The sequence below is a fragment of the Mustela lutreola genome, chromosome 14, assembly GCF_030435805.1.
Source record: "Mustela lutreola isolate mMusLut2 chromosome 14, mMusLut2.pri, whole genome shotgun sequence".
NCBI classification, from domain to species: Eukaryota; Metazoa; Chordata; class Mammalia; order Carnivora; family Mustelidae; genus Mustela; species Mustela lutreola.
The window spans coordinates 35,585,561-35,603,799 of NC_081303.1; the positions used below are offsets into that span (position 1 = coordinate 35,585,561).

General features: G+C 41.5%; 1 protein-coding gene across 3 annotated transcripts in view; it reads right to left on the reverse strand.

Moving 5' to 3' along the window:
* ZBTB37 (zinc finger and BTB domain containing 37) overlaps positions 1-18,239 on the reverse strand; it is a 26,545-nt gene continuing 8,306 nt past the window's right edge. For all 3 annotated transcript variants that reach the window (XM_059144986.1, XM_059144985.1, XM_059144984.1), the window contains exon 4: positions 1-16,258. In XM_059144986.1, coding sequence (XP_059000969.1) covers positions 15,770-16,258 — 489 coding nt within the window. In that variant the 3' untranslated portion in view covers positions 1-15,769. The remainder of the gene's footprint in view (positions 16,259-18,239) is intronic.

The window sequence follows — 18,239 nt, forward strand, 5'->3', positions numbered from 1 at the left end:
TCTGAGTATTAAACCATTTAATTCTCAAACCACTCACATGCATAATGTTCTTTTACACAGTGTTAAAATAAAGAGGAAAATGTATTTTTATACAGAATTTCAAGTATACATTAATAGACTTTTCAAATTTCTAACCAAGTTGCTAAGATTTCATTCACATTGTTCTTAAAGCTGTTCAACGAGAAAGCTTTTGCTAAACTGCTTTAAATATGTTTATATAAACCCATATCTTCACTCTTTCTGAATCTCCCTCCCCCAACCCCAGTCTCAGCCCGCCCTCCTGCCCTCCCCCCTCCCCCGACATGACAGGGCTTCAGGGGCTCTAGGAGACATGCAACCCCACCAAGGACTATTGGCTTGTCATCAGGGGAAGGACAGAATCTACAGGAGGAGAGACTGAGAACACCTGTCAAGGGAGAGAACAAATCTAATATAAATCAGAATCGTATCTTATAGCCTTTGTTTTCACTTGAGTTTTTACTTAAAGAAATCTCAGCCTCCCACAAAACAACCTAGAAGTTTCTGACAATTTGGTAGCTGAGAAAATAACTTAATACTGGGTATTTCCCCCTGGGGAAACTTCTACAATCAGGGTAGCCATTTTAAAACGTCCTCATTTTCCTTGTTTCTTTTCTTCCCTTTGGCAGGGGGTGGGGACACTTAAAAGTGGGTAGGATTTGTGTGTTGACATTAAAGAATTTGGTTCATTTCACAGGGTCTGGCAGGAGTTCTCCCTCCTCAACTCTCCTCCTGAAGTAATCTGGCTTCAGGGCCAGGAACAGCCACTCTCCTTAGGAATTAAAGTGCATTTGTTCAGTAAAAGGGGGGTGAGGGGAGGTGCGGTTTACACGTAAGTGATAATGATTAAAAGAGGGTGGGGTGAGAGAAAATCCTATTCCTATATATAGGTATTTATAATTAAGGTCATAATAGAAACAAATATTCTCTAAGGAAATAAGATGCACGAACCAGGGCCAGCACCCGCAGAGGGGGAAGGGCGCTCACCCGGCTCACTGACTTTTCTGAGGCATCTTTAGTAATGGTGTAATACCTTCAGATGAAAGACACAAACCTCAAATGTTTGTTTTTTCTAAGGGAAAAAACAGACCGGTAGGTGGTTCTAGTTTAAAACTCTACCTCATTCCCTTTCAGGGATAACAACATTTTAGAAACTGATTGTCTGTTTTAATACGAATCTTTGATTAGCAAGTTGTGAAAAAATGTTACCTAAGTTTGTTGCTTAAAAAATACTATGGTAGCCTTTAAAAATGCAGGAAGAGGGGGCACGTTGATCCTTGCTATCTATCGGTATCAGGTGAGGGGAAGAGAAATTTTCCTATAGTCTCTTTATTTGATAGCTACCACCACAATCTTATTTTCTGACTATTTTCCTTGAAGTGCTTTACCGTGTCTTGAGGGACAAACCCAAGAGTTTTCCCAAGAGACGTAAATGCTACATTATCAGCTGTATGAAGAAGTGATGGGCTCAAGATGAGAAGGGGGAAATGGTCCTGGGTTCTGGCCTCTGAGTCCAGTGTGATCTGCTATTCACAGTGACCAGTAGGAAGGCACAGTGCCAGGGACAGGTAGATGGGGGACAGCTATCACCCACCATATATAAGCACCATAGAGAACAGGTGGACAGATTTCTTTCAGACCATGTCCATCTGAAGGAAACCACATTTCAGCTACCTTGATTTTTCTATCTTTGAACCCTCAGCCTTCTCTTTTCTCAGGGCCAGAGCGTGAGTGGGTCCCAACCCTGAATGACGAGGAGCCAGGAAATCTAAGTGCTCTTCCAAATGATGCTAACATGCCAAAGATGGAGAGTTCTGGTTTTCAGATTTCTTAAAGGAGAGGCCATTGGTTCCTTACTGAATTGGCAGATCCCTTCCAGTTCTGCCATTAGGTCACAAAACAACGCAACGGGCTAAAACTGTGAACACAGACCAGAGCAGATAAAAAGGTAGTGGACTGAGAAAGAACACATTTCTATCGTTCGGGAATGTTTTTCTTCTGTTGAGCAGACGGAGGGGGAGGGTGGTGAAACTGTAACCAGACTAGCATCTTGTAGCTGTTTCAGAAAGGACTCCCTCCAAGTTGGAGAGGAGCCGGCAAGCCCGTCCACTAGGGCAGAGAACTTGACTGGGCTTCACAGTTCCGACAGAGAATTCCCGATAGGGGATTTGTTTCATTCCTTGTTTAAAATCTAGAACAAGTTTATATATTTTGTACCATTACTGTCCCATCCTCCTCATCATTTCCCCCCTCCCCCAGGAATCAAAAATCCAGTGCAGTTTGATTTGCATCAAGTTCAACAATGTTTCACAGTACTCCACAATCCTCCTCGGTATGAAACTCTAAGGCCTACTCTCTGATGCATGCAAGTCCCAAAGGCTACTGTTTTTCTCTTCCACCCCGTCTCAAGAGGCCTCAATTTTCTAAGGCGTAGGAGGCATTTTCTCTAGAAGATGTTGCAGCATTTACATGCGATGTAAAGGCCTCCATGCTTTAATGAAACTTCGTAGCCTGATGCTGATTCAGTCCTCTGCACTGACCAATCTTCCCTTCTAACCAATTTTTCTTCTTGAACATACCACCTATCTGAAATGTAAAGTAGCAATTACTGTAGGCAAGATATGAATGAAAATTTCTACAGTGCCCAGAATTCTCTCAGAAAAGACTGCTATACCTGAACTTGCTCTTAAACAAAAATTTCTATCATCAATGAGAAATCACTTGGTAGCTAGTCAGTTTGAATGGGGAGAGGGTGTCGCACTTGTAAGGTAATCAAACAGTTCTCCCCTTCCCATTACCATGTGCGAAGCTGCCATGGGCAGGCATTTTTACTAGCTGGTGTGGGAAGAAAGAAAGATACGGAACCTCATTTAGAAATTACCAGGTTAGGTCTCTGACACCCAGAATAGAGATACTAAAATGACTCATTTCACATTTCATGTAAAATTCAGAAATATTTAAGCCTTAGCTAGTGCATATCATTCACAAAAAACAAACAAACAAAAACAAACAAAAAAACCCCCAACCCAACAAACAAAAAAACCCAAAGTGAAAGCCACTTTACATTGAAATCCCACTTAGAAGACCGGCTAAGAGACAAATAATCAAATGTATCACCATGACCCCCAGGAAGGATCCTTCTCTTTTTCCATTAACTTTAATAATGCTTCCTGTTTATTTTACAAATAGAAATCATCCTAGGTGGGCTGGGCTTGGCCCTTTTAATAAGTTCAAGTGCTCTATGTTAGCTAGCACAGTTGAGAAATCTCCACTCAAATCACATATGCAAAGGAAAGAGGATTCTAGAGACCTGACTTTGAAAATCTGTTTTGCTTACCTACGCACACCTGGTATTTGGTATGGAGACCAAACTGGATGGAAGGCAACATCTCTCTCCAGAACTACTTTGAGGACAAATGGATGATCCATTTTACCACCTGAGCCTTGGCCAACTTTAAACTCAGAGTCATGCTGGGATACCAATATGACAAAAACAAAACAAAACAAAACAAAACAGGATTGAGGTTATCCTGCTGAAGACCACTCAAGATTACCGGGCCAGTGATTCTCAACTTTGGCTGCCCACTAGAATCATCTGGGGAGCTTTAAAGTCCAAGCTGCACAGCAGACCAATTCAACATGAGGGCCAGCGGGGCGGGGTGGGGGGACATTGTGTACACGCCCCAGGTGATGCTAATGTGCAGCCAGGATGGAAAACTACTGGCTTAGGCCAACTGGCTCAGTAAGAAGAAGCATGCAGGCCAGTGTTCCCTCAAGTCAGAGGGAAGAAAGGTAAGACTCCATGCTTCCTCTCAGATTCATAGATTTAATACGTGCCCCAAAGACATGACCTAGGCATCTCTCACTTTTTGTTTTGTTTTTAAATAAATCACTTTGGCTGTAACAGGTCACACTGCCAACAGTACATTTCATATTTAGGTAAGTTTGCACTTAAAGTATATGTTACAGCAAAACAGCTGGGCACGCGCCTAGAACAGACTTGGCCCAAAAAGATAAGCCAGAGGGAGGAGGATTCCTAAGCAGGCGTTAATTCCTGAGTCTAGGATATGAGCATGGCTTACAGGCTGACAATTATTCTACAGTTAGAATCTCAATAGCTGGACAGCTCTTTCTGCCCACCGGTCCTGTCCCTGTGCTTTCTTTAATACACACACACACACACACACACACACACACACACACAGGCACACATGCAGAAAAGAAAGGAAGAGAAACAATAGTTGTGGTGAGTAGACTCACATGGTTTCCTGCCTCATCTCCCTCCAGAACTCATGCTGTGTTCAGGCAGACCACTAGATCGTTGGTCACCGAGGACTAATGACCATCTCATTATTTGGAATTTCACACTGTATCATTGCTTGCCTTTCCCAGTCACCAGGAAAGCAAATACTTATCAGCCAGTACCTAAACACAGAGGCCAGCCTCTGCACGTCTGAAAACAGATCACCCTCTCGTTCTCGCTCCTAACCCGAGAACGCCCGTTACCATCAGCCACCAGTGCCTTCGAATGAAAAGGTGGAAAGCGCCACAGATCCATGAAAGGGCCAAGAGTCCTTCCAAAGCTAGAACATGTGTTCCAAATGCAGGTAACCCAACATGGCTCAGTGTACTAGTGCCCCACGCGGTAAGACAGGTGAGCATCACAGCCGGATTTCAAGGTCAGGTGGTGTGACTAGTGACAATTACTGAAACCCAGTTTCCTGACACCCGCAGCATCCAGGTGAGGCCATCTTGACTACTGTTAACAGCAGAGGCATTAAAAACAGGACTCTTTGCAGTGGCTAAAAGTCAAACAAGTGATCCAAAACCCCATGTCACGCACCCCTCTGTGTCAAGATATTGGCAAAAGGCTCATCATTGGGCAAGTATGGTTAACCATCGGGTCCCTCAGGAATGGACCATCAATGGCAATGAACGAAAAACACAGCTCAGGATTCAAACAAAATGTTCATATCATTAAAAGGAGTTTGGTGCATCTTTACAAAAAAACAAAAATAAAAACAAAAAACCAAACCAAAACAAAAAACCAGAAAGATTCCACATGCACTGCCACTCTGGCCAATCAGAAGCCAGCAGATAAAAGCACTAAACCAAAGGATTCTGACAGCGTTGGATCCGGACACTGGAGCTAAGTACCAGTATCGGCACATGACCATGAGAACTGTGCTACTGCAGCCTCTAGACTGTGTGTCCGGCTTTTCCTTCGCTTTGCTACAAAAAGCACACTCTTTCTTCAGCCAAGTGCTCAGAGGTAGAGGAGCTGAAGCGAGTATAACAGGGGACGAGGTGGACAGTGGCTGAGGAACGCAGCTTCCTGCCCAAAGGGCTATAGGGCAATCTTGCAATATGCTCAGTCTTTAATGGGAGGTAGACTATTCTACACTGACTTATATGCCTTCATCAGACACCTGTTTCTCTCTCTCTCTCTCTCTCTCTCACACACACACACACACACAATCACATACACATCACGGCAACTCGCAAGAAAATTGCAACTTGCAGCAAAAGTATGCCCACCCCAACTGCTCCTTTTACTCTAAATTTGATATCCAACCCCAGCTCTTCTCAGGGAGATGCAAGCCAAGTTTGTTATTTTGAGGTCCCTCTTTAGGCCAGGCTTTTTAAACATACACTTCACTTTAACACCTACATTTTTTTTTTTTTTTTGTCTCTAAACAACAGCTACATTAAGTGGGTGCAATGTGTTATAACATCTTTATAAATAGAAAGTGCAAGAAATAATTTTCTTAGCCAAAACACAAAGCAACAAAAAGCTCTCATAGTCTACTATGCCAAAAATCAGATTTTTCAGAATCAATGATACAGCTAACAAATGCTTCTAACGCTACCAAGGTCATAGTGGATGAGTAAATATATTTATAAACATACATTTATGAAAAAAGATACTACGAAAATAGCCAAACTTCCCACAAAAGTTATTTGCATGAACTATCTTTAGTATACCACTCTGTGTTCAATGCACATGCATATACGATTGAGTTCTATTAGTGTTATTTTTATTGGGCCAGTTTTCCAAAAAGAAAACAGGCTCATTTTTTAAAACTTCAAGTTACATGATTTAAAATCATTTTTTAAAAAATATTAGAAATACCATATAAATCCTAAATATCTCTGCTATCTCACTGATAGCTGTTCTAGATGGAGAATTCAGCCACACTCTCAGTGACCCCTGCTTGAGCGTCTCGGCTTCCAGAGGAAACACCCTTTAAGCTTTGTTCCCTGTGTTGTAATTCTGTTTCTGCACTGGTTTGTAGACAACCACTACAGTGAGGACTCCATTGCTTTAGAGGAAACTCAGTAGATCATCTTTAAATATGTCATGAACATCTGCTTTAAGACATAGCTAAGAGCAGAAATCTAAACCCTAAGGAATTTCTATTCCCGCAGAATGCTGAGACCAGCCTGAGATGCTGAAAGACTCAGTATGATCTCGGTCTACAGGTGTCCTTTCCTCTGACTCTGTTCACTTCTGCAAAGCAAGACCACAGTACTTCATTCTCATGCCACCAGCAGAGGATTTCAAACTTAAGCATCACAGAGAATCTGGAGGAAGACACAAAGAGCTGTCCCCCATGGAATGAGAGACTTCTCCATAGACCACTGTAAGATTTTTTTCATTCCCTGGGAAAGTATTTTTAAAAGGCTTCTCTGTCACAGAAAGCATACTTTGAGGTACATCAGAGTGGAAATGTGGGTCAAAATGAAAATGTTAAGGCTCGTTTGTTTTTAATCCATTGGAATTTACCCCAATCCTTATATGACAAAATCTAATCCTGATGCTTAATTACCTCAAACATTTCATCCCTGGCAATCCAACTACAAATGCCGAAGTCTTTTTCCTTTCCCAGCATTTTGTAGAGCCCTATATTAAGCCATCGGCCCTGAGTACCTTTTCCTGTATTTGCAATTCCTGAGGCCTGGGCTCAGGAACAGAGACCTCTTTACTCTCTGATACCTGGGGATGACCAGCAAGAAGCCCTCACCACTAATTCTCCAGAAACCCACTGCCCACGGAATGGATAGATAATCCCAAATCTTTCTTCTCTTACAAAGCATACTGATTTGGGGGAGGGGTGATCCTTTTTAGAGCAGAATTTTTTATCTACCCATATTTCTTCTGTCACAGCAATAGTCTGAACTAGCACAAGGCAGCAGGAGTTTAAATAAAGTACCCTAAATGACAAAAATCCTCACAGTTCAGTGATCTGTTCCTTTAGATGACAGGTTGACAGCAACTGCTAATTTTAAAGGACTAACAACAGATTAAATTGAGCAATGAATTTTCCCACATGAAAGGTGATGGGAAACGGGATGAGCTTATTCATCTCCCAGCACAGACCCGCGCCCGAGGCGGCGCGGCGGCAGTTAAGGTGGGTTGAGGACGTGTGGGTGAAGCTTTCAATGATCTCAAGAACATGATCCATGCAGCCACTCAACAGAAAGAGATTTAGTAGCCATATGACTTTTCCATACCACAGGCATTTGGGCCTATTTGTAAACTTAAATACAGCTGACATCTCTAACAGCAAGCTTTTTACTCCCTCTGGAGTGTTTCTGGCTCAGTTATGTACAGTTACTGTAGCTTCACAGAAAAACAACAACAACCAGCAAATGGTCACAACTTAGAACTTGGAACAAAATAAGAACAAAATGGAAATTCTGCTGTTAGATAAATGAAACTCAGTGGGTGTGTAGCTAATGAAGCCTGTTCTGAGTACTTGTCTCATTCTCCTTCTAGCTCCTTGACTGACCCAAGATAGACATCCTAAGTGGTTTCTACGGCACAAACAACTAACCCAACAGAGAAGTCCAGAGAAATCAATAACCTAATGGTACCTACGACAGATTAAAGTGGTCCCAAATCCTTGACACACATGCCATCAAATGGTAAGGTATTTCCTCCCCCCTTGATCTGAGCTGACCAGTGACTCCTCTGACCAACAGTGTATGGCAGTGACCCTATGGGAGCCACCTCTGAGCCTGGACTCAGGAGGCCTGGCACCTTCTGCCCAGCCTCTTGGGAGGCCTGAGCTGCCATTTAGTAAGTCTTGGACTGCCCTGATGGAGAGACCACATGGAAAGGTCCCTGAGACTCCAGGCAGGGAGAAGAGGCCTGCTGAGCCCCATCTTCTAGCCATCCCATAAGGCATCAGGCCTGTGAGATCGGTGTGGACACTGGAGACCAGCCCAGCCACCTACTAAATACCCAGGTGACCCCAGTCATCACCACAGGGAACCAGAGAATTGTCTAGATGAGCCCTTCCTGAATTCTGATTCATAACATAAGACATATAAAGTTGTTATTTTAAGTCACTGTAGTTTAGGGCAGTTTGTTACAAAGCCAGGTATACAGGAATGCTATCTTTCAGTTTTTGCCTTGGTGGCAACTTGAACTGATTCACAACTGTCCCTACCAAATGGGTGACTCCTGAGTCAATGAGCAATACCCCCAGAAAATATCCCCCATCCAACATCTGCTCAGAGACTTTATCTTCTGAAGAAATCTTCCAAGCATGCTTTCTTGAGTTAAAAATTCACTGAAAGCAGTAGTTACTCGCTATTGTTTCTTCCAGTTCACCCCAACTTGTTGTAAGTAAACAGAGTCAATAGGATGTAGTGGAGGGAGTCTGGGCTTTGGAATCAGATGAGAAACTATTGGGTCTGCGGTTTATTCATTGTGTAACCCCGGGCTCCTCAAGTTTCTTCATCTATAAAACGTCGTAGAATTACACCGTTTAAAGCCAACATAGTCTAGTACAGTGTCAACTCTAGTGTCAGACTGCCTGGGTCAAACTTCTCTGTGCCTCAGTTTCTCCCTCCCTAAAGCAAGGAGAGTAACAGTGTCGCTCTGACGAGACTGCCGTAAGGACTGGGTGAGTTAGCTGATGTGAGACACACGGATCCGTGCCTGGCACGTAGTAAGCATTCAGAAAAACTCAACTATTTTTAGTTCTACTGTTATCACCTCACAGGCTTATTCTGAGGATTAACTGTGATTATGCCACTAAAGCACTTAGGACAGTAGAGTCTGTCCCCTTCTCTTTGATCTCTGTGGTGAATAAAAGAGATATATCCAGACTCTAGCCAAGAGGATTCAGGACTCTCAATATAGGAAGCCACAGCTAAACTATGTCTAAAATCCATTTTGTTATATAAATTCCAAGCACATGGTCTGGTACTAAAAAGTACTTAATATTTACTTTATAGAACAGAGTCTCCTGCATACTACTTATCACACAAGTGATTTCACAGAATAGGAAATATTTTTCCACGAGAAACTCGGACTTTTGGCATTAGGGATTAATTCAGGTTCGAAGATTCACAGTTTATTAAATTGTGCTGTTGTCCACACAGATGCCGCACATATAGCTCCCTTCACTGGATGGTGAATTCTAGCCTCCTCAACAGGACTTACTGAGTAGACATGAAGAAGCAAGCATTAGGAAAGTTTTATTTTTCAAGAATTGCTCTGCCTTTATAACTCAGCTCTGTTGTTTAAAGCTTCCACTCTTTGAGTGAGCCGGCCCTTCTCAACTGCATGAAGATGGGAAGTACTTGTGATACAGATAATGAGGAAGATGCGAGAGAAGAAATTTATTCACGTATGTACTCTGTGAAGACACTACACGTACTCTGTGAAGAAACTACACATTTCACGTAATGACTGCCTTTTAAGTCACTGCTGTTCCTCCCAGCTGAGGGAGAAGGAAGTCTGCCTACACAAGAAAACTGGAGAGTCTGCAGATATCTTCCAGATTTGGAGACCACTGCTGTTGTCAGTAATTACATCCTTTGGAATGTAAGTCAGTCAGGTGTTTTAAAGGACTCATAATATCCAACTTTGGCTTGTCCTGGGCAAGAAGACCCACTTACTGCAAAGTAAAGACTGGTCCTGGGAAAAGCACTACCTAAAAAGGAGAAGACTAAAAACAGAGAAACTCCAGAAAGCAAAGAAGGCAAAACATAAGACTGGTAATTAACAAAGAAGTCATAATGCCCTGCCCACATGCTGGGCACACAACATTGTTTTCAATGCTTTCACACAGAAATGACAACTATTCCCTAGAACTCACGTGGAGCTGGAGGCAGATGGTTCACTGGGCTCTCTAAATTCAATTGCTTTCACAAGTTCTATATCCCAGATTAATCAGAAAAGCAACACTCCACAATGTCAAGAACGCTGTATTACTCTAAGTGCTCTAAGACAAGGGAGTTCTAACCTATTCTGGAACTTTACAGTTTCAGGGTTGTCTATTACTCCTCGGGCATATCATACACATAATACTTACTAATGTCCAACTCAGAAAAAAGGAACTTTAGGAACAAAATGCCTAGTAGAGAGGTGCCCTACTGGAGGTTAGGTCATCTGAACTTGGTATGCGTTGGTTGAGCTGACAACAAAGGACGAATCAAATTCACTACATTGTGTCAGCATGGCCTAGAACATTTTGTCTTAAGAAATTTAACTCAGAAGTCTATGCATGGTTTCCATACAGGGAACAATTATATTCTCCTCTTATAAGGAATTCTGTTTATATTCATCCCAACATCTTCCATGTTTTGCACATCTGGCATAAATAAGCTATTTGAACAGTAAGAATGAACATTCAGAGAGCAAATAAATAATGGCCCAGTACATATTTAGAAAAATGATAGTAACAGAAATTGCAAGATGGGTCTAAGAGCAATTTGAAATCCTCAGGGATTTCATCATATTTTAAAACATTCATTGAGGGGAAAAAAAATAAAGGAAGGGAAGGAGATTTGGCTTTTTACTACTCCACATTGAACAGAGTGAGTTTGAGGAAATGAAAATGAAGGTTTGTAGTACAGAGAAAGGGTAGAGGTTTCTAATCTAGAAAGACAGTATTTTAGGTTAAGAATCAAACCACTTATTCATAACAGAAGTTAATTTTTAAAACTAATGGGAAAAAATTCATTCTTGCCATTATTATGCAAATCAGTTCAAGTGATCTCAGAGGAATGGCAAAACTTACTTATAAAAACATTAACTTTTTTTCTTACAGTATTTTATGTAAACATGGTACTCATTTAATCCTACATTATTATGCACGGGAATTATTTTTTAAATTACTTTGTTACATCTGTAACTACCATCCTAAACTTTAATCCACCTGCACCTTCAAGGCAAGGACAGATCATAAGGCTATTCCAAATGCTTTTAAAGCAATGGGTATCATTAAAAAGGAACACAGAGAGGGTTACAAGACAAAGATCTGGAAAAAGTTGGCAAGCTCTTTCAAGAAACTGATGCATACATGGCAACACGAATTTAAAAGCTCAACCAAACTATTATAAAGACAAAATGGCAGAAGTGCCAATTTTGGGGGTCACTGTTTCAAATCTAATTCTGCAGTTGGCAAACTTTTCTGTCAAGTGACAAACAGTACATCTTCAGGCTTTGCTGGTCATGTGATCTGAGTCACAAAGCACTCGACCTTGCCATCACAGTAGAACCAATACCTGAAGAACAGGTGTGTCCCCATTCCACCATTGCTTTCTCTAGACAAACAGATGGCCTCAGGATTGGGCCCTGGGGGCCTCAGTCTGCTGAACCCTGATCTGATTCATAAATTCTCGGGATGTACTTTGCTAAGGGGCATCCTCTCGAACCCAAGGGTTTACCTGACTTAATAGCTTTGTGTCCCATTTCTAAATCTCAGCAACTAAAGTACTTCTGTGTTGTGCACCCTTCCCAAATGGCAAAGGTAAAGAGCCCTGTTTTCAAAGACAAGTTCAATAAAGACCTCTCTGTTATGCCTTAAACCAGTAAGTAGATGAGAAGAGCATCTGAGGAAGAGGAAAAACAAAACAAAACAAAACACACCTGTCTGTTGGATCTAAAGAGAGAAAAACTTCCAGGATTCCAACCCTTTCCTGATTAAATGCCTTCCACTACAATTAAGAAGACTGGCTGTCTTTGTTCAATTTAATTTTCTTTCCATTACCCGTTGTTTTTATTTCTTTAAATTAGATCTTCTAGTCAAACAAAATAAAATTTTTACTAGTTAAAAGAAATAGCTTTTAACTATTTAAAGTAACAGCTAGAAATTTTTAAAAGTATTTCTTGACCAGAGACTACTTGGCTAAGAATGGGGCTCACGATTTCACTCTTCCATCAGACCAACTTCCATCTAAGGCCAGATTTCTACTACGAAGGTGGGAGGAAATTGGTTTATTTCTATTGTCATAACATCTTTGGAAACTCTGTTTCACTGATAAAGAGGGAACTGGAAACATGTAAAAATACCAAAAAACAAAGTAACAAGAAAACTTTCCTCAACTGCTATCTCCCTTTTTTTTCCAATCCTTATCCTTTATTTTCACTTATTCAAGATTCGATTTGACTGTCTGGTACAATGATGGCATGGGGGTAGTTGACAAATTACGTAAAATAAAACTCAGCTCGGTTCAGAGGTAAATATGGTTCTGAGTAAAGAGAGAACAAGTCATTAGAAAGAGCCTTTCTGCCCAAGAACAGTGTTCCTGTTCGTGCCAATGCTACATCGAGATACTGGTATCAGAATTCAGAGAGAATAAAAGGTACCTTTTAGAATGAAAACAGATTAATATACTGCCATCTCTCTTCTTTTGCTGACAATACTGGGTAGCTCCTTTGCTATTAAGTGCCACTCAATGAATGAAAATGGTCCCAGTGTTTGCTATTTCATGGCATTTAAGTACTTAATAATGATTTAGCTCTGACTGCTAATGCAGTTCCCTTCACAAGGTGACATGTGCAAGTTAAGATTTGGTAATGAATTTTCGGCATTAGCTATAGTCCATTTAGTACGTCCCTAAGAGAGGTATCCTCTGTGCACACACCAATACAGCTATTCCTTAATGTAGATAGAACACTACTAACCCTATGACCCTACAGTGATGTTAGCTAAGGACTAGGACAATGTCACAGTGAACCTGAATAAGAATCTTGGATAGTTATTTAGAATAATAATATCTTTTCTGGCTAACATGGAAATTGCTTTCAGAAACTTTTATTTGTTTAAAAGCTAGCCTGGCTTGAACGTTCACGAATTTCATGGCTCTGGGCTAAGCCAGTTAAGAGGTGAGAACCAGCAAACATGACTGTGCTGCTGTGGTCCCGGAAGACCTGGTAGCACTCTATTCACAGTATCAATACAGCAGAAACCTATGACAAATGAATGGGAAGGGAGGTGAACCCACGAAACACTCACAGCATTTCCACATCTACTAAACAGCCCCGACTTCATTTAAAAGGTCAGTTGCTAATCCTCTGGCTGGAGTACTTGGAGTACAAATGCTGCAAAGTCTCTCTTGACAAAGATGACTGCACTTCGCCTTTACAATTTGGTAACAGTTTAAAAAAGCTCTATTTCCTCACAGAAAAATCTAAGAAACTAACAAAGCATAAAGAACTTTCCAGCATACTACTTCTCACAAGTAGGATGGACTTAACATTTTTTTGGTAGGCTTGAAAGCTCCATCGACAGCAGCGTATTCTGTCCTTCTCACATGCCTGCCTATTCAGTAATGGCAAAATCTGTCCACGGACAGCCTAGATGACCAGCTAAAAGGTTTCCCTACAGATTTTAGGCTAATTTCAAATCCTCTTCTATGCCACAGAGCATAGCTGGTCCCTAAGATGGCCCTATCATGCTGTTGCCCAGCTAAAGAGGAGAATGCTCCAGTCTAGGTCTCCGAAAGACAAAAGACCGCTTCACCGGATTGTGTAAGGGTAGGCTCTTATCACATGGTAGCATCATTACATTCCTATTACAAGAAGCATTTCCACGTTCTTCCAGAAGGGAAAATAACCACTCTCTGGGGACACGGTGCAGCTTTGTGTGTACGTACAATTCGCAGATTGCTCAGGAGCTACTCTTTGCACTCTAACTTCCTGTCATCAAAGAAATGCCATTCTTTTCCACCCACCTTTCCACATACCACAGAGCATTCTCAGAAAGGGAGCACGCTACTAACGTTCTCACAGATGGCTCACCGGTGCAGGCATGACCAGCCTTGCCCCGGATCTCTTTTACAATCATCTATGCCTCTGCACCAAAATAACTCAAACCACTGCATATTTAAATACTCTTAAAACACTAATGATCCATTAGGATACGCTATGGGTTTTTCTCTTTTCTATTTGCACTGTAAGCATCTCCTTGCCTGCACCCCTTACTAATCCTCCTCCGTTCTCTGAATGCGAGACAGGGAATCTAAAACTCTACATGTTTGGTAAATTTTTTCTGACTCTCAGTGCTGGATTAGGAATCTCAGAAATCCCCAGAATTACCAAAAAGGTCCCTTGAAGTTTTAAAAATCTTAGGAATGATTAAGTAACCAAACCTGATCAAAACTGATCCTTTGATCAATTTATTGCAACGTGATTGTGCATGATGTTTTCTGGTGAATGCCCTGTAGTGTATTATTAAAAAGCAAAGCTCTTGGAGTCACCAGCAATTTGCTGATGATGGGTTTATGAATTACTAGGTTTGCAGACGCAAGACATGGATTTAGTGAGGTTCTTCTATTGGCTTGAAAATATAAACTTTTGCATGTGTAGAAGGAAATGGAATTGTGGTTGCTGTAAGAACCATAGTGTTGAATTTCTTCAACCACACTATTGCAGAAAAAATGTGTTTAAAACTTCATATAAAAGTTATCAAATATGGAGACCTGTAGATTTAAAAATACAGTCCAGGCTCATTTCACTGGAAAGTGACACTTTTTGATGTATAATATTGCTGTTATGTGAAAGGAGGAGCCACAGAGACTGGATGAAACTTTGGTACTCAGCCTAACACATTAATTCATCTGGACTAGAGCCATTTCTTAACACCCAAAGATATTTAAGCACTACGGGGTACAAATCCCGACCAGGAAGTGGCAGTGCTCTGCACCATTTGATATTCGCACAAAAACCCCACTTCCTTCCCTGCTCCCCTCTTCCTCAGTGGGACACTCAAGCCCCCAAATGTAGCAGAACCTACGGCGAACACTCTGCTGCTCATTTCACTTCCAGTTGCCTAAAGTGCTTCAGGTGACGCTGCCCACGACAACACCGCTCCAAGATGGTGGCTTACAGGAAGCAATCAGGCAAAGTATCAGATGCCTAATCAGAGCGAAGGTAAGGTCTAACCTTTCAAAGCAGTTAAGAACCACCAGGATACCTTTTTTTTTTTTTTTTTTTTCTCTTCAAATGTGAAACTGCATGTTCCGGCAGGGAGGGAAGAGGAGAGACGCCTCCTCCCTGGTGCCGTCCCGACTACTTCCTTCTCTCCTGTGGCTGGCTGGTTCAGATGACCAAGGCTCCTGCTGTTTTTTCAGATCCGGGCAATTATAGCCACCAGGATGATATGGACCAAAGTACAGTGTTCAAACATGACTGGTAGATAAATGACCATTTATCATTGTTTTGTTAAAAAAATTTTTTCTTATAAAGTTAACAAACCAAGGCTGTTGATCCCTGAATTAGAAAGTTGATTTGCTTGATTATTTTCCAAAGGATGAGGTGGGAAGGAGGAGGGGAAGAGCCTCTAGTGCTTCTGTGTATGTTGCTCATCCTCTAGTTTGGCAACATCTTGGGCGCATCTTCCGATCTAGTGATGTGGCATTTTGTAAATCTAAGTACCAGCCCAGGGCCCTGATGCTGGCTGCTGACGGCCCAAAGGGGAAGAGGGTCTGCCCCCTCCCCCTCAAAGTTTCAATCTGGCCCAGTGGTGGACACAGAGCCCTGGGCAGTTTCCCCAGGAGCAACTGTCTCTTCTTGAGAAGGTGACTCTTCCTCAGCTTGTCCTCGAGACGTGACAGTTGTTTCAGGGGAGATGCTATGAGGCCCCTCCAGGGGTATACAGCCAGGGTGGTTTTTGCGAAAGTGCTGATTCAAGATGGCCTGGAAGGGGAAGCTTTTGCCACAAACGTGACAGTGGAAGGGTTTGTTACCTGTGTGCTTGCGGATGTGATACTCCAGCTGATCTTTCCGGGTATACTTCTTGCCACACATGCGGCAGACAAATGGTGTGATACCCATGTGCAGGCGCATGTGGCGGTCCAGGCTCCCCTTCTGGTTGAAAGATTTGGCGCAGTAGATGCAGGTGAGACGGGGGTTGTACCGGAACCACCGCTCAGATACTTCTTGCTCCCGGAGATACTCCACATAGCCACTTACTCCCATCATTGCAGACTCCTCCACCTGTGCCAGGTGAGGAAAGCAAGAAAGAATACTAATGCTTAAGTATACATATTAAGAGAGATCAAATCTCTTTTCACTTCTCATACTAAGCCATCTGCTAATTTTTAGGAGAGATCCAAGCAGGAAAGTAAATACTACAAAAAACATGTAGCTGAAGATGTTAATATAATACTACAAAGAACAATCTTAGGACACTCAGATTTCTTTCAAAGAGCAAGAGAGCAGAGTTACTTGGGCTGACAACCAGCCTGCTCGTCAAACCCCTGCTGAATGTCGTATTTTACAGTCACAGGAGAACCTTAGGCCAGTGGTACCATCCTCTGGACTCTCAACGATCACATAGGCCTTTAAGCAGTGCTGGCCCAGTAGGACCTTCTGTGATGATGGGAATGTTCTATAACCTGTACCATCTCATGCAGTAGCTCCTACCTATATGTGCCTCTTAAGCCTTTGTAATATGGCTAGTTCGACTGAGGAATTGAATTTTTAATTTTAATTGTTTTCAATTAATTAAAATTTAAACTTAAATAGCCACATGTGACATGGCCAATGATAACAATATATGATGGCAGAGAACACATTATGTGTGGCAAACACATCATAAATTCTATTTGTGGTACTATCATTAACACCAAAATCTAATCCTGCAGTAACTACCTTTACAAAAGATATACAATTTGTCAGTAACAATGTTCTTTACCCAAAAATATGTTAGTGCCATACCAATACATAGGATTTTCGTTCTACTCAAACTGTAACTGACCTTGGAGCAAATTGGCAGAAGAGGTGGGAAAGGAAACAAGGCTGAGATATGGATTTACTAACTCAATTATTCCTTCCTGTACCCTTTTCACTAATTGATACTCATTAAGTATTCACTGACCGTTGTCCACCAAAGACAATGACCGATAACTACAGAGAAAGAAGTGTAAGACTTGGTTTCTGATTTTGCCCTTTGAATAAAAGATATAGTTTCTGAACAAAAACCAGACAAAGATTAATAGGATCAATACATATTCCTCATGATGCTGCTTATTCACTTTTCAAACAGCTTACCCTGAAGGTTACGCTGGCAATACGGCGCACAGACGTATTACCGTCTCGCTTTATACACCTGTTTGTAGTGGTTTTGAGTTGATTTAAACATATTATTAAGATAGAATAATCTGCGATGCCTGGATGGCTCAGTCAGTTAGTGTCTGCCTTTGGCTCAGGTCATGATCCCAGGGTGTCCTGGGATCGAGTCCTGCTTTGGGCTCCTTGCTCAGCAGGGAGCCTGCTGCTCCCTCTGCCTGCTGCTCCCTTGCTTGCGCTTGCTCTCTCTCTGACAAATATAAAATAAAATAGAATAATCCGTGATGTATATATTATCTCTCCAATCTCTCTTTTAAAACGATCTCCCTGCCAAAGTTAAACTTTTTATGTTGTGGTAACAAATATATCTAAAACATTAAAAAAAGCAATTATTATAAAAGCAGCATTACAACGCTGCTATTAATTACATCACTAACCCTTCAGATTACTGAAAAGGAAAGCTTTCCTTTTCTTTCTGATTTATTTTTCCTTATGACAGTCAGAGTATACATATTTTCCTAACTTTTCATTAACAATTTTAGGTAGAATGGTATGCTGAATTGCCAATCATCCAAAAATTATCATCCAATGGAAAATTTTTTCTTCATTAACCTAACTTATTTCTCTCCTTTCACATATTATTATTATTTTTTAGAGAGAGCCACAGGGGAATGGGGAGAGGGAGAAGAAGAGAATCTTAAGCAGGCTCCTGCACTGAGCACAGGCTCCATCTCATGACCCTGAGGTCATGACCTGAGCCAAAATCAAGAGTTGGATGCCTAACTGACTGAGCCATCCAGGTGCCCCTCTCATATTATTTTTGAAGAAAATTCCAGACATAATTTCATCCATAAATCTCCTACTAAAATATCTCTAAAAGACAAAGATTATTTTTCTTAATATAATC